This window comes from Electrophorus electricus, chromosome 8 (genome assembly GCF_041902795.1).
Source record: "Electrophorus electricus isolate QZ-2024a chromosome 8, ASM4190279v1, whole genome shotgun sequence".
Taxonomy (NCBI): domain Eukaryota; kingdom Metazoa; phylum Chordata; class Actinopteri; order Gymnotiformes; family Gymnotidae; genus Electrophorus; species Electrophorus electricus.
This window is the reverse complement of record NC_137504.1, coordinates 4,371,249-4,387,947: the sequence shown is the minus strand read 5'-3', so window position 1 is coordinate 4,387,947 and position 16,699 is coordinate 4,371,249. Positions and strand designations below refer to the sequence as shown.

The window sequence follows — 16,699 nt, the reverse complement described above, 5'->3', positions numbered from 1 at the left end:
TTGTTTATGTGTTGTTTTATCTTATTCTTTTTATTGGTTGGTAGCTCGACTGATGCAGACAGAAAGGAATATACTAGCGTATTCAAGTTAGGGTGCATCACAGAAACGTTTAGCACTAAACTTTTGATTAAATTGGACAAAAGGATCAAAAGGCACACTAAAACTGGAATTTTTCCACTAAATGCAGAAACAACTTTACATGTGTGAAATGTTTATGTTCAATGGCTCTACCAGCTTGTATCTTTTTTACTCTCCTGAAGTAAAGAATGCATGTAATATTTATATTTAAAAAAAAACAAAATCAGTACACTTATAACATTTTTTAGTTTTTGAGAAAAAAAAAAAGCCAGACAGCTTTTAGGTTCTGACAAGCCATACAGGAGCTAGGAGCTAGAGCAATTAACATTCCACTTAATATGAACATTTTTTCCTAACTGTACTGTAACTATCCCTTTAAAAGGGATGTGTATGTAGATTAGACCATTTTAGTTCAGCATAATCACATAAATTCAGCCACAATATACTTAGCTTGAACCACAGAGAGTACAAAACTGTTACAAGAATAAATACGTGTTTATTAACATCAGATTAAATGTTAAAAAGAGCACCAAAAGTAAAGCCCATGATTACTTTGGCATAGGCTCACAATTAAGGCATAATAAAAACCAGTTTAATACTAACAATCGTAAAAAAAAAAAAGGCACCAGAAGCTCAGGAATGGCTTGGAAACAACATCACGCATCAGTCCAGTTCAGTTCTAGCAGTTTGTCTTCCCTCTTTAGCTTGTTAGCCATAAAGCAAGGCCTCGATCTCATGTGCAGTTCTAGCAGCCTTAGTGGGCTCTCTTCAAGGCACCAATGGGCCACGGAGCTCCCTTCTCAGCAGATAAAGAAGATGTCTTCCAGCATCTGACTCTCCTCCAAGTCTTGCTGTGAGGGCTGGCCCTGGCCTGGAGGAGAGAGCAGGGTCCTATGAATAGGCTGGGCAACACAGAGATGCTGGTGAGGGCCAGCGGGCCTTCTTTGGGAAGAAGGGCTGAGTCTGCTTCTCCCTGGGTTAGCGATGGGGCTGAAAACGTCCAACAGCTCAGTCACAGAGGAGTCCAACCTGCAAGTGAAGACCATGAGTCAGCAAAACTATGCACAAACACCAGGCCTCACATACTTCCTGGAACCTCTAGAACTAAGTTACAACAAAGCTGTATTCCAGCTCTTTGTACAGAGGTACAAGAAAAAACAATATAGTTGGGGGTAATGGAACCGTTAAATCAATCAGAGTGTAGAAGTAACATGAAAGAGGTTTTTTCCCCTTCCTCGTAAAGAAATAGAGAAAAAACAAAATGCATAAATAAAATAATAAATACACAAAGAAAGATTAATCTAATACAGATTCCATTGTTCAGTCTGGGGGCTTTATAAATTATTCAGCAAGAACAAAGTCAAACATTTGAGATATAAAACAATATTCTTTAGAAGACTTCTATAGTGGTGGTAACAGTTTTCTGTTGATTTAATGCATCAGTTTGCATCCATGTATGTGGATATGAACATCAGAAAGAGACATCATCTCTCAGTGTATGCATAGCATATTAACCCTACTTTTATGCTGGTAACATTCAATGGTCAATATGTCAATAAAATAAGTGCAAGTACTTGATATAACAAATGCATTTATTTAAACAGTAAATACTGTGCACATCAATCATGACATTTTTAAAGATGTTTTACTGGCTTTGATTAGCAAGGAGTTCCAGGAAGCAAGAACATCCTGTACCATTATACTTAAATTCCAATTTAAGATGGAGAAATATTCAAACACAAGTCTGTTAATCAAACAGGGATTTTATATCGCTGAATCAAAAACACCAAGATGAGACAATGACACACTGTTACAAAAGGTGTGTTCAGCCAATTGCTTCAATTAATTCCACAGTGAAACCATAGTACATCCAGATGTAGCAGACAAGATGGCTAGAAGCAAGTCAACAATAGCCATAAAATCCAAGCAAGTTATGCCTAACATGTTTACATCATCATGGTACATTTTATTCATATTTATGTGTATTAATTATATTTTGTGGTGCTCTAAAACACTATATTTTCAAAGGAACACTCTGGAAGGCAGTACAGCTCTTTTTAATCCTGACAGCCACTGACTCCAAGATTAGAAATGAGTTTGCCAACTCAATATATTTTCTGAATGTAATAATCCTGCCTACTTTGTCTTTAAGTTATAAAAAGACCATTAAAAGGCATACATGAAGAAAATCGGCGAGTTACAATTTAAGCACAAGTAAAAGTCATAAAAGTAAATGTTGGGATAACAGCACATTCCCAGAAATGCCAGAATGTAAACATTACTTCCCATATCCCGCATGAATAAAAGAATGGAAGGTTGACACATGCATGATAATATATGTATATCTAATTTTATTGCAATAAGTGGATCGCCTATGTCAATATCAAGCTAACATTTCTCCATACATCAATGTTTGAGAAAATAAAGAGTGGGACTGTACAAGTAAGTGCAGAAAGACTAGGGGAATAGTTGATGGGGTGGGACTTTGGCCACGTTCCCTCTCGAAATGTGAGAATTTGCATTTTTATTTGTTGATTTATTTAACGGACAGGCTTCTCAAACAGCCATCCATCAACAGACGACACTGCTGTATGAATAATGCATCGCTTACCGCCGGTCACAATCTATAACAAGGCAAGGGGGGCATAGTTTGGAGGGGTGCACAGGTAGGAGGATATGGCTGGAGAGAATGCTAATGTCTTTGGCAGTCATATCTACCCAGCACCCATTGCTTTTCACAAGGTTCACTGCCAAGTGACCATGAGACATTAATATCACTTAAGCGAGGGCCTTGCTAATCCCTGCTCTTCCTCTACCGTCTTATTTGACAGTTCACAGAAATGAGATGATGGACAAATGCAGCCTTAAAGCTCCAATCAGCAGCTGAGGGAGGGGTCAGGCTGTGAGGAATTTCCAGGCTCTGCTTCACTAAAGCCAAACAAAAGGCCGTTTATCAGTTTCCTCTTCTTTAGACTGCAGTAATTTTACCACTCTCATTAAAAATGTGTGTCACACTTGACTGCTCCTTTCATTTGCAGACCAAACAGCAATATAAAAGTCCTAAACTGGCAATTGCCGACAAACTGCATGTCAATTTCCTCCAAATCAATAGCTGGCAAAAGGTGGGGAGGAGGGGCAGGGTCCATAGGCAGGAGAACTCTCATTACTTACTTGCTCTATCAGAAGCATGCTGAACCTTTTTACTAAGATTACAGAATTACGAATGACTTTTTCCCCCCTTTGAAAAAAGCCTACAAGTGGTCGAGTTCAATTTAAAGCAAAAAGGTTGCTATAGGTCAAAAATTGGATAGACACCGTTTTGGCACCAGTCCTGAATAAAAATAAAAATGCTACTTTTTTCCCTGAAAAGCTCCACAAATTTCTGAAGCGAAAGGGACCACAATGATCTGTCTACATGCAGCCTAAACCAAACAAGCACCTTAAAGTGGTCTTCAAATCCAGAGTCTGCTACTTGACATAGAAATAACCAAACCTGCTAAGCTGCTGGTTGGCAATAAACGCCACCACTAAAACCCTGTGGTACCCTCAGAACACAAGAACACAACTGAATGGGGAAATAAAAAGGTTCACCTTTCACCCATAAAGGTGAGGATGTTGTGACTAATCACAAGATCACACAGACAGCTTGAAAAAATGCGGTGGCAATTACAAAAGAAGTGCTGTGCAAGAATACTTCTAGACTGATTCAAAGCTACAATTTATTTTGTAACAAACCTTCATATATTAATATCAATATATATGTATTAATTGCTTAAATAGGAATTTATTAAATGCTGGACCCCATAATCATAGGGTGGATATAACAAAGTGAGGATGGCCAGTAGTCAACCCAAGCCTGCCTGGCTTCCAACAAAACCTGTCTCTCAAAACCAAAACCCATAAGATGACAAGCTTTATTGATTTTCTCAAATCAGATTCACCATTGAATAATGCAAAAGAAGCCCCAGGACAGTGGACTACAATTAAATATTTATTGTCCATACATAAGCTAACTTTTCACAGAGCTTGTTAGCTTAAGGAGCATCATGTCAATGGAGTCCAGGCCCCAGGATTAGAATAGCTAACATACTACACTCTAAATGTATTAGAATACAGGTTCTGGGCAGGTGGGTATGAAAAGGACATTCTTTGAAGAAAAGGGAAAAAAAAAAAAAAAAACAATGTAAAAATCAGGTGAATCGCTGTCAACTAAAAAGCATAACTTTTAATACATTTTCACACACGAGAGAGGGATAGTCAATTCAAGATCCTCTGGCCAACTTCCACAAAACACCATTTAAGCCTATGGCTCTGGTCAGGTTTTCTGAAACACACAGAGCACCTTACATGGAAATTGCAAGTTTTGAAGAAAGTATTACTCACTTATCAAACACAGAGTGCATCTGCTTTATAAATCAATTTCAAGCTGCTTAACTGAATGTATGATCTGGAGTGAATCTCCTATTCCTCTCCTAGTTCAAATCCTAAGATCCTGCATGTAGGCTACTGGACTCCCGGGTCACAGATACCCTTCATAACAATGAACTGAGAATTTCAATGTGAAAAGAACACTCAAGACACTTTTGCTGATCATTAACACAGGCACTATGGTTGTCTTATTTTGAGAGATAAATGTGGAGTACATAGGATGATGAGAATCCCCATCTCTGTCAGTTCCCTCGTTTTCCAGATATACCATACATATAAATCACAGCCATATGCAAAATAGACTAATTCATTTAGCTTCAAAGAAGCTGGAGCATAGATATCAAAAAAGAGATTGCATTAATAAAAAATATTCACAATACATATTGAAAGAAAATGGCAATTAGTTTGCCCGACAGTATATTCTTTCTGTGATCATAAAACAGCAAGAAGTCTTTACAAATGACTTACAAATATTCCGCATTTTCCAGAGGATGGCATACTAAGACGTACTTGGGCTCACTCAGAGAGAGTTTGGGGGGGGGGGGGGGGGGGTTCATGCTGTCACATTAATTACCTTTCCACGTTAAAGGGAAACGGTAATGAATTTCCTTCCTTTCTCATAGAGTGTCTCGCGCTAGCGGTCAGTGATTCATTCTCTGCCTCTCTCTTTCTCATTAAGTGGGGGGAGGATGTGCGTTCCCATCCTGGGCTGGAGAACTCTGTTCAATTACACCTGCTGCTGAGGCCTGCTACGCCAGCTAATGGGACTCAGCTTGGCTCCTGTCAGCCTCAACGCTAGCCGGCAAAAATCTTCATTTAGCTCATCAAACAGAGGCTGCATCAGAATCAGACCAGGCCTCTTTCCGGTCGCCATTTTCGCCACATACATCTCTCCTACCGACTTCACATCCATCTGTTCTTTTCATAGCATACAAAAAGCTCCATCATATAAGCAGCATTTCCCAGAACAGTAATGCATACACCACCCTGCTCTGCACAGTTAGTGGGCTCCCCTGCTGTGGTGTTCAGCCTAAACTGCTGTCTATTACCAGTCCTTTCACTGCTTCCAAAACCACGGTTATAAATTGTATTTATTTGAATGGCTCTGTCATTGGATTTGTTCAGTACTGCTTTTCTGTTGAGCACTGTATTTTTGTACATGGAAATAACAACCTCTCCATTGCTGAGTGGTCCTCAAGTCACCGAAGTGTCAAAGGCAGAAAATAAATGTATTGCTGATGAAAAGCCACTTTACCACATCAGAACCATTTGCACCACAACAAAAACATGGACAAGAATTTATTGCTGTCTGAATCCACAGGCATTTGGGGAAAAAAAAAAAAAAAAAAAATGAAGAAGCTAACCCATCCACCTGGCCTCTAACACTTAATATTTACTATTAATTTGTTAGTTGCTGAAAATGCACTCTGAAGTGCCAGAAAAACTGGAACAAACAAGCCTATGCAAAATACATAGCAACGCCACCTATGCACGTCATCGGTTGCATCAGCCAGTGTGTATATAAAACGGCAGACATCTATGGAAGCTTCTAAAGCTGTTTCCACTATGAGAATGTCAAGTTATCACAATTTAAGTGATTTTCAACAAAGTTTAAAAGCTGGAGTATGTGAGATGGACATTTGTTGAATGGAAATGAGTAGCCTGGTCTGATAAGTCACATTTCCAATGATTTTGGGCAGATGGAAGGATCCATGTGTGGAGAAAACCCCATGAAGCCATGGATCCCGCATGTCAGCAGTGGACTGTAGAGGCTGGTGGTGGTTCCATAATGGTATGGGATTTGGCTATCTGGCATTCCATGGGATCCCAGTACGTTTACAAACGTCTCTGACAGGTGAACGCTATGTGTCCTTCCCTTCTGATAAGTTATGTTCCGTTCATGTCCTGCATTCATTCTGATGGATTTCGCCTCTTCCAACAGGACACATGTCTACAGACAACAAATTATGGTTAAAGGATCACTCATCTGAGTTTGGGGATTTGCCATTCCCACCTAAGTCACCAGATCGCAACGTTATCAAACACATCAAGGATGCCACGCAACGCACTGTGGAACACAGAAATCCTACACCTCGGAATACAACAGAATTGTAGACTGTCCTGCAAGCAGTATGGTGCTCACTGCCCACAGAATATTTACGCAAGATGCTGGAGTCCATGCCTCGTCGTATTCCTGCAGTCATACGCTCCTTTGGGGGACCTACCAAGTATTAGACTGGTGGACCAATTTTTAGGGCACTTCAGAGTATGTTGGTACATAGTTTAAGCTTACTCTCAAGTATATTTTTTAGAAAAATCCTCTCCATTGGGGCAAGCAAGTTCCAACATGAAAGAGGATTGCAAAAATCCAAAAAGAACACTGCCTGGTTGAGTATTTTAAAGTAGGCTTCAGATGACATTTAAAAAGCAGATAATGCAATCTGTAGCAAAGGCTGGAAGCAACCACAGAACTTGGGTCTTGCAGGCAAAAAACCAAAGAGCAAACTCTCTCGCACAGCAACCAAAGCACACATTTACCTTCCTGAGGGTGTCCGTTACACCACCCTCTCCTTTAGGTAGTGACGTCTGTGTCACACTGCCTTCACATTCAGTGTAGTGCACCCCTGCAGTTCACATTTTCTGTGTTTCCCTCACGCATCCACCCTTCATTGCAGGGTCACACCCATACCACTCACTAGGGGTTCACACTGGGCTTTGTACCATCATCTCACAGCAGTGGAGCTCCTTTAACCAGCTGCATGTTCCTTATGGCTTTGCAGTATCATCCCACTTCTGAAACCATTTGTAGAGAAGACTGAGATGGTAGCCTTGAACCAAGGACCCACCAGTCTTTGTCCAGTGTACTCGAACCACCAGACCAAAGAGCAAGCTCTCTGGCAGAACAGCCAGAGTACCCCTTTTACCTTCCTGGGTGACGGTCTCTGTGACACAATCCAGAGAAACAAGTACCAAACACTCTCCAAATGTTTTCTATAATGATTAATGGATGCCTTGAAAAACTAATCAAAAGACAACTGTCAAAAACTATATCAAAAGATTAAACATGCAGTTTACGAGTTAGGAGTGAAATCTAGCTCAGTCAAATAAACAGACATCAGCAAAGCATAGAGGGTTGTTAGATGGCAACCTCTCATATTCCCACAGACATTCACCATATGGTATTTGATAGCCTGCAGTAAAAAAAAAACCTTTTTTTGTCAGACGTGATAGGCAAGACTCGATGAACATTCCTTCAGTTATTTTTCACCCATCATAGGTGGACCTAACAGAAGTGGATGTTTTTAATTGGACCTCTAATTCTTAATTTTGCTTAATGTAGAAGTTATACTAACTTACCTGGGGGCCCCAGGGGTTTTGAGGTCACTGATGGGCAAAGCCTGGGATGGAGTAGACTTCTGTGAGATGCAAGAATGCACAGGAGAGGTGGCCACATCCTTTTTGGATACTGCAGACAGCTCTTAAGGAAAGAACACATTAAAGAGAGTGGAAGAAGGGTGTGAAAAAAATTCTATAATCTTCCATCTGCTTTTTTTTTTTTTTTAAATAACTACACAAATACACCTTACCGTGTGAAAGTATGGGGCCAGGTGGTTGAACGTTCCCACCGCTAACCTGTGGTTGAAAATCATTTAAAGGCTGTCTGACAGTTCTCTGCAAGGCTTGCCGACCTCCCTCCTTACCTTCACTGCAGGATCAAACAGAGAATATAAAAGTAAGACAGTTTTAAGAGACAACAGCCTGGTGGTGCATTCCCTGATACAATTACTGAAATAGCACCTAAAGTTTTATTTTTCTAAGGTGATAGATAAAAGCTAACGCTTAAAAACTAAAATAAATAAAGAATTTTAAAAATAAATAACAAAAAAAACAAAACCACGAAGAATTCTGCATGGTTTACCTGTGTGCATCTACAGACACACAGGGATGAGGATTTTTATCAATTTTTTTTCCATCAAAGAGCTGCTCCAATTCTGCTGTAGCTGCATGCTGGAACCTGCATATAGACAGTACTGTGTTACCAAAGCTTTTCCCTGGAAGAAGTTACAGAAGTTAAGCACTTTGTCCAAGCACAGGCTTGTTAAACATGGAGAGGTTGTCAGGGTTCAGCATGTAATTTGCCATACTTGTGATAGTCGAGACGGGATTGTCGGAGCTCTTGGTTCTGTTTGAGCAGCCTCTCCTCTTGCTGAGCAAGTCGAGCTTGCAGTTTCTCTCTCTCCACCTCCAGCTGTTTCTTTTGAAGAAGCAAGCGCTGCCTCTTCTCCTCCCAGTCCTCCCTCCCAAGAGGAGGCGCTGTCTCACTGAGCTCTGCTCTGCATTTGTTACCATTCTCTAGTCCCAGGCCATGGCGTGAACCCCTAGGCACTGTGGCTCCACATGGCCACACAGCATCACTGGCCAACTGCTCCCGTTTTGAGTGTCTATCAGGTCTAGACACACTTAAGCCTCCTCCTGGGCACCTGCAGGCACCTGAGGTGCAACCATCATGGCCACTCTCATGTTGCCCTCTGCAAGGTGATGGCACAGAAAACGAGGTATTTGAGATCCCTTCTCTTCTGCCTCTAGTTCCGGAGGAAGCAAGATACAAGTAGGAGCCATCCAGAGCCGACGCCTTCCCTCCCCCAGCCGGTCTGCTGAGAGCTTGCTCACTGTTGGCCATCTGTGGAGACAAGGAGAGACAGTGAGGACAAAACTCAATATCCATACTGATTTCATGCAGAAAAAACAATGGCCACAAAGACTCTCATGAAAGGAGTGAGTGAGAATGACGTGGCTAGATTCCATACCAGTAAATGCAATAACACAAGGTCATCCAAACAAGAGATAAACATTCAGGTTAAAGGGGAAGTGAACGCCTCCAAGAGGACAGAAGTGGGCTGCTGACTAATTCAAGAGGAGGTCATGGGGCATGCAAACGGGCATTACTCACAGCCAAGGTCAAGAGATGAACTTATTTTTTCTCGCTACTACAGTGAAAGAAGGCAGAAGAAGAACTGAGCCTGTGGCTTAACTAACTGTAGCCAGCACCAGTGTGCACAGTCTAGCTCTAGACTTGCTGTTTATACTACATAACTTTAATTAGTCAGTATAAAGGGCCATTGTCTCATTTCCTAATTGTTTGCGGTATCCTATTATGAACAACCTTATTTATAGTGCTCATATAGCATGCACCAATTACTGATAAACTGCTTGTGGTCACTGTTGTGCATACAAAAATTATTATGTACTGAATACAGGTCATTTAAAAAGAAAGTACAAAGTCTAAGAAAATTTTAATTATAAAAGGTAGAAAGTTCTATGGCACGTTTACATGTGTGTTCACGTGCACGCACACACACACACACATGCGATACACGCACACACACACACACACACACACACACACGCGATACACACACACACACACACACACAAAAACACACACCTGACCTTGCTGTGGGAACGAGACTGCGTGAGCTGGGCGATGGACTGGTTGAGTTTCTCCTGCTGCTGGGAGAGGTAGTGCTGATAGAGACCCAGCAGTTCCTGACACTCCCTGTACTGCTGCTGCAAGCCTGTAGCCTGGGGTCAAGAGTCAATACACACTGAATAACTTCACTACTATACCCACTTAAGACTGATACCACCCTGCTCCTCAGCCATGATAAACCAATTGGCTTTCCTTCCTAATGCTGAGCAGGTGAGAAAAAAACGTACAAAAGTACAAAAAAAGAAAAAGGCAAAGCAGAACCTGATTTCCGAAGCCCTGGGCTATCCAGTGCATAAAAAAATATATGCTAGATTTTAGCACTAGAAAGACATTAGCTATGTAGGAGACACTGTTAAAAAAAAGCAGGAAAAACACAACCGTGCAGTTGAAAGGCACTGAACATCAGCAATACTCCCACAGAACTGTTAGAAAGAGTTAACAGATCTTCTCCCAAGGACTCTCTCAGAGTAGTGTTCACTACAGGTATGAAAATAAATCAGGATTATATATCAGCGACACAAGGAGGTCCGAAGTCACCCATTATGGCTTATAGCATGATTGAATCCGAGCAGCCAGTGCCTGAAGTTTGCCTTTTTAGAAAAGTGCAGACAATGAGGAAAAAGCACCGAGACACAGAGACACTGCTAGGGGAAGATAGCAGTTTCTTCAGGGCGAGGGCATCACAGACTCCTCCATCTGGGTCTGGCTGGCCAGGGTAAGGCACAGTGCCAGGCTGAGAGACAGGGAGTTGGCCCGCACACAAGCTGCGGCAAAAACAGACCCGATCTGGAGCAGAACCACTGCTACGCTGGGTGGGCCGGCTAATGACAGCATGACATAGCCAGCTCAGCGTCTCTCTCTTTCTGTCTTCTCTCTCCGTGAGACACTCAGTAACGCACGCACACACACACACACAAACAAATGCAGGATTTCAGCATTTGATGGTCCTACTTTTAACTTGCAAAAGAATATAGCAGCATAAACTTTGTAAAGCTACTTCCAGTTTGGACTCTTTCAGCCAGCTTGATGAAGCCAAAGGTTGTGGACCACAACCACAGTAACTAATCCCTATAATATAGAAGAAGAAAAAAAAAAGTGAACATGTTCATCTAAGATCAGTAAAATTCAGTGAGTGACATTTCAAATTGAGCTTGCATGCATGGCCTTCAGCATAACCTCATACTGAAAGAGAATACACAGAAATATACATATTGCTCTGGAAGTCATGGTCTCTGGTTAACGCAGACGCTTCTTGTAAACGGGGCTCTTGTTTCCAAGGAGAACAGAGTGCCTGTCGGGCGCTCATTGCTCATCTCATTGATACGGCACGTCACATACAGGCATCTTTCTGCCTGCTGACAAGAGGCTTCTGATACTTCGATAGGCAGGCAGGGCGTGAACACATACATTAACAGGAGGGCGCACAGGAACGCTCAGGAACTAGTAATCTGAAGCGACTGGAGCGCAACTGATAAGATTCCCTGTGCACCCCACCATACTGGCACCTCTGTTGGCTGGCCGCCAATCCTAGCTAGGTTCCCTACATCAGGAAAGGAAAGCTGGAGTGATGGCTTCTCCTCCCCCCATCCAAAAATACACAAAATCAGAGTTTGCATTCGATATTTCAGACAGGTGCTGTCAACATGATTCACTCCCCTGTCAGCCATGTGCAGAAATGAAATAATAAAATCCACCTCAAGGTGGAACAAAAATCTTGCTGAAAAGAATATTTTAACAGCCCATTCCCAGTGCCAAGATGGTCTCGTCTGTCTGGTTATGTGTCTATGCTGTGATGTAAATCACTAAGAGGACAATCTACCCGAGAGCGATATTTTTCTTACTTTGATTTCATGTAACATTTTTTATTACATTTTTTTCTAGGAAAATTTGGTTGGTTATTTACAGTTAGAACACTTGGAAAAGTAATCATTCATGAAGAACATTTATTCTGAAGCTAATTCAGAAGTTCTTGCTCTAACAAAGTAGCAAATGATCAACAGATTCAGAACAAACAAACAAACTTTTATAAAAGTTGTTTTAGTACTACCATCTATCAATGCTATTCAAAACACTGCCACCCAAACTTTGTAGAAGATTAATGATATTGATTAATGCATTCAATTTCCCCCTTGTGTCTACTAGGGTGCTTGATGTGATTTTTTTTTAAGAACAAAGTTAGTGCTGCTCACTGTAATGGAATTTAGTGCTCAGAGTTATGGAATAGAACACCAAAATTCTAACTTTATTCTATATATAAGCTTCAAATTTCATCTCATAGGAGAAAATTTTATTATTTTTTTCCTTGCTTCTAGCCAACCATGGAAACATAACTGTGGTGATAACTGTGGTGTTGGCAGATGAGATGGCATTGACTATAAGAGAGATTATTTTACATAAAATCTTCTTAAGTGACTTTGCCTTTCACCTCCTATAGGATCAGATGGAAAATCCAGTGGATGCTGGAGGCCCTCACACAGCTTGTCTTAAATAAAAACCCTTTTTAATAGTGTTTAGAAGTTTAGTGCAAATGCCAGGACTCTGGATTAAAGTGCATTTAATTGAGCTGTGCAGTCCTAATTTCTGAGCTCTAGTGCCAATTGTACAATTTAGCAGCCAGCGATTACTCTTCATATTTCAGACCACTGGGCAAAATTGACAGTATGCTACATTCTTTGACCCGTGTCAAAGTGCCAAAAGACTGTAATGCTGCCAAACAGAGGAGTCTCAAAACTCTGAGATGTTTGTGGTGCTCAAACAGAATGACATGCTGGCACAGTCCCACTACTCATGTGATCCATTCCAGCGCTTTTAATTTAACAGACATAAAAGGCAAAATGGAGCCACACTAAGCCAAGTCTTCCAGCACAAACAGGCTCATTCAATGCACAGGACACAGACAGCATTATTTAGCCTGTAACACTGCACACAGCAGCAGCTTATGTTACATTCCACCCTCATAACAGAAATGAGGGTGGAATTTTCAGCATAACTGAACATGCTTTTAAGAGGAAGTTAAAAAGGTTTGCATATTCCTGGATCCCATATCATGTCAGCATACTACTGCCCCTTCATTTAAACATGGATATGGTTCATTACAGTGTCATAGTGTGTTTAAAATTAAGCTCCAGTAAAAAACAAAAATGTAAAAAAGATTTTTGTCTTTAACAACAATGCCCCCTGTAGTGAGGTCACAGGTATTACACAGGTAATTACAGCCCAATCTAATTCTCCAGTTTTCTCCAGACTTGCAGACTCTCGTGCACTTTAAGTGAACATTCCTCAGAAGGTCTAATTCTGCCATTCATCTGGGCCATAAAGGGGTAATGGTTATTAAATGCAAACAAATGCAACAGTGAAAACTGCACTTTTTTGCACTTACAGCCATGCAGTTTTACATGACGAGTTTGTATAACGACGCTGACCACTTCAGAAATAGTCCGAGAGCAGGATTACCTGTGATAATGAAGTCAATGAGTCCACAGACCAGAGATTTAGACTGGGCTTATGAAAATGTGGGATATCAACTACACTGAGAACACCTGCATTTGCCAATGCCTCACCAATGCCAAGCATTACATCTTAATTTGAATAAATAAAAGTCCAAAATAAAAATCTAAATAAAAGTCCACCTACATGCTACCTGAATGTTGGCTCCAAACAGCAACATTGTTAGAAACACTGCAATCAACTTCCATTCTGTGAAAGGGATGAAACCCAACTCTAACTTACTTTTTCTCTCTCCACACATGCATATGCATTCACACACCTCTACATATTTATTACTATGTGTATGAATATATATAGAGAGATGACTCAAACATTATTTAAGTTTTGTGTGAGTGTATACACGAGTGTGAAGGGGGAAAAAGATATGATCACACTTTGGAAGAATGAGTCAGGATTATACACACACAGACAGACACACACACACACACACATAGATGCATGGGGGGGGGGAGGATATATAATTCAAAAATGTGTAAGATCCACTGTCCAGGGCGAGACACAGAAAATCCATGAATATGTCCAAGCAATGACCCCCAAGGATGAACTGGTGTCGGAGCTCCTTGGACCTGACAATGGACATGTTCACCATGGAAAGCAGAGGAGGTGCCATAGCAGGATAAGCCCCTCCATGGGATGTACTACTGACAGGCAGCAGAGCCGGCTGACATAAGAACATAAGACAATCCTACACCAATGGCTGGAAAACGCAGGACAGCAGAGTCATAATCATGCAGCACAAGATCAAGCACTAAGCACTAGGTTGATCGAAGTATGGGTGTATCACATCAGAGAAGACCCAAGATGCAGACTGTGCAAAGGAGCATCTGAGACAATCCAGCACTTAGTAATAAGTGTATGTTGCTGGTAGTGAAAGCATACACTGAGAGATGCAACCCAGTGGCAGGGATCATATACAGGACCATATGCAAGGCATGTGAGCTGGACACCCCTAAGTTCAAATTGGAGGAATCACTAAGATCCCGTGGGATTTACAGATCCAGACACAAACAAGTAGTGAAAAAACCAACCAGACAGCAAGAGTAACAGATGTGGCAGTCCCAAGTGGAAGGAATATGAGAAGTTTGAAAACTATCAGGGACTGAAAGAAGAAAGAGAGAGAATGTGGAAAGTTAATACCAAGGTTGCCCCAGAGGTGATGGGGCACTTTGGGGCTTTGGCCACTAAGCTGGAGGAGTGGATCCAACAGACCTCAGGAATGACAAGATCAATCTCAGTCCAGAAGAGCGCAATTCTAGGAACAGAAAAATTCTGTGCTACATTCTCAATAACTCTGTGTGTGTGTGTGTGTAATATATATATATATATATATATATATATATATATATATATATATATATATATATATATATATATATATATATATATATATGGATGAGAGAGGGAGAGAGAGAACAAAATGTTTTCTGCAGTATGCGCTACCAGTATAACATTTTTACACAAATGTATGAGTGCTTCTCAAATAAAAATAAAGGGGAAAAGGATACTTTCTCTTTCTTGTATGATGAGTCGATTCTGTTCCTCTAGCTGTTGTATTTTTTTCTCAAATGTCTCTTGTTCATCTCGGAGTCTCTGCACAGATTCTTCTTTCTCCTCACTCACTCTGGGGAGTAGGGATGCCAGAACAATGGCATACAGTTACAAAGGATACCACATATAACACTTACAGCATCCATGTAAACATTAAAATTAATATGTACTAGTGTCTGCATAATTTTGTAATGTTATGCTTATTAGAGCAAAATGCATATGTCATATAACGACAATAACGCAAGACCTTCAAGGATGTTACCAAAACAGTTTTCTAAATAAGCATCATTTATACATTCAGCAGGCCTCATGCATCAAAAGGTCTTATACCTGGCCAGCTCCTCAATCAGACTGGCAATACGGCGCTTGTCTTCTGGGCAGAGATCCTTAAGTGAAGCCTTGCTTTTGGCTTGAGATCTATTAGGCAGTGCCTGTACACAAGGGAAAAGGAACAGATTCTAATTATTACTTATGCTCTTTGTTTTTCAAACAATATCTCAGTACTTCCATGAGTGAGGACACTGAAAGCAAATCTATGTTCTACCTGAGGTGGTTCTGACACCTGATGAAGGGTTTTGGATTTAGCAGAAAAATCCGTGGCCTTCTGCACTGCCGACTCAGCGAAAAGTGGCTCTACAGCAACGTGTGATGTGAACAAGTCTAATTTCTTCCCACTCTTCCCTTCCTTATTTAAGGAGAATTTCCCTTTGACTTTCCTGTCTTTACTGCTTATGGATGCAGCCTTAACACCCATCTTCTTGCTCATTCCTGAAAGAGGCACAAGGCAAGTGAATAACCTCACACTTCTACTTTACATCAATACACCTCAGTATAGTATTAAAGAACTTCAGTATAGGAACAGTCTTGTCACCTGACCTTACCTTTATCTTTAAAGTGGATAAGGGGAAATTTATTTATAAATGTGCACCGGAAGGAACAGTACAAAGAATAGTGTAGGAAAGGCCAGTGGAGCGCAGATAAAACTTTGCTATCTAAACTGATGCTACTAACTACGTTGCTTTCTAGTTTGTCTTACCTGAAACGTACACTCTCGGCTGCTCGTCGTCTGATTCTGTTCAAGTCAAGCGATATTATACATGCATGTGTTGTTTCCACTGTAAATAAGGCAATATATGCACAAACGTTCTCATTTTCCTTTTAAAATTATTAATCTATAGCTCTCATGTCAACAAAATACAAGCTTATAGGTTACTAACGCTAAGTAGCTAAACTTTAATTCGCCAAGTTGTCCAGTTGGATAAGGGTTTGGCTAAATTAGTTACGATATACTTAACTTAGCTGTTTGTGTCGATGTTGCCACAGTAAGACAAAACAGCTAGCTAGCGTTAGCTCAGTTATTTAGCTGGTAGCTAGCCAGCAGGGAGCTCGTCAACTTAACGAAACCATTCGGCTCAACCATTTCACAGTTAATGACACTTTAAAACATAGCTATCAAAAACATCCAAAGTAAACACGGGCAGACAAAGAATGAATTCACTGGCAAGGATACTGTCATCTATCCAGTAAATTTCAGAGTTTCTGACTTCGGCAACAGCGGCCATATTGAAGCAACCGCCACTTCCAGAGTCATTTACAAAACCCCGCCTCCTCCTTAGCACGCAGACCTGTGATTTGTTGACCTTGCCC

At 40.9% G+C, this 16,699-nt stretch overlaps 2 protein-coding genes across 7 annotated transcripts in view; one reads left to right on the top strand and one right to left on the bottom strand.

Annotated features, from left to right (window-relative positions):
• Window positions 1–3,018, top strand: part of celf4 (CUGBP, Elav-like family member 4) — a 76,008-nt gene extending 72,990 nt beyond the window's left edge. The window contains exon 14 of the mRNA XM_081718579.1: window positions 2,910–3,018. The gene's annotated coding sequence lies outside the window, so the exon portion shown is untranslated. The remainder of the gene's footprint in view (window positions 1–2,909) is intronic.
• On the bottom strand, window positions 336–16,699 carry kiaa1328 (KIAA1328 ortholog). 6 transcript variants are annotated; one of them, XM_081718576.1, is made up of 11 exons: window positions 16,563–16,699; window positions 16,089–16,124; window positions 15,597–15,820; window positions 15,383–15,483; window positions 15,010–15,125; window positions 9,953–10,089; window positions 8,652–9,187; window positions 8,426–8,521; window positions 8,094–8,212; window positions 7,864–7,972; window positions 336–1,107 (listed from the first exon to the last, which is right to left on the bottom strand). In XM_081718576.1, the coding sequence occupies exons 1-11, from the start codon at window positions 16,612–16,614 to the stop codon at window positions 879–881; spliced, it is 1,755 nt and encodes a 584-aa protein (XP_081574702.1). In that variant the 5' UTR covers window positions 16,615–16,699; the 3' UTR covers window positions 336–878. The 6 variants fall into 6 exon arrangements, with proteins under 6 accessions (XP_081574702.1, XP_081574700.1, XP_026859475.2 ...); XM_081718574.1 differs by having other exon boundaries at window positions 7,864–7,984; window positions 16,563–16,673; XM_027003674.3 differs by having other exon boundaries at window positions 7,864–7,984; window positions 9,958–10,082; window positions 16,563–16,669.

Excerpts from the sequence above, each read along its gene's own strand:
- kiaa1328 (XM_081718574.1), bottom strand. The coding sequence starts at position 16,614 with ATGGCCGCTGTTGCCGAAGTCAGAAACTCTGAAATTTACTGGATAGAT. Across the intron at positions 10,090-15,009 it reads CATCATACAAGAAAGAGAAA|GCTACAGGCTTGCAGCAGCA; the intron begins GTATCCTTTTCC and ends TCTTGACCCCAG. Across the intron at positions 1,108-7,863 it reads AAAACCCCTGGGGCCCCCAG|GTTGGACTCCTCTGTGACTG; the intron begins GTAAGTTAGTAT and ends CTTCACTTGCAG.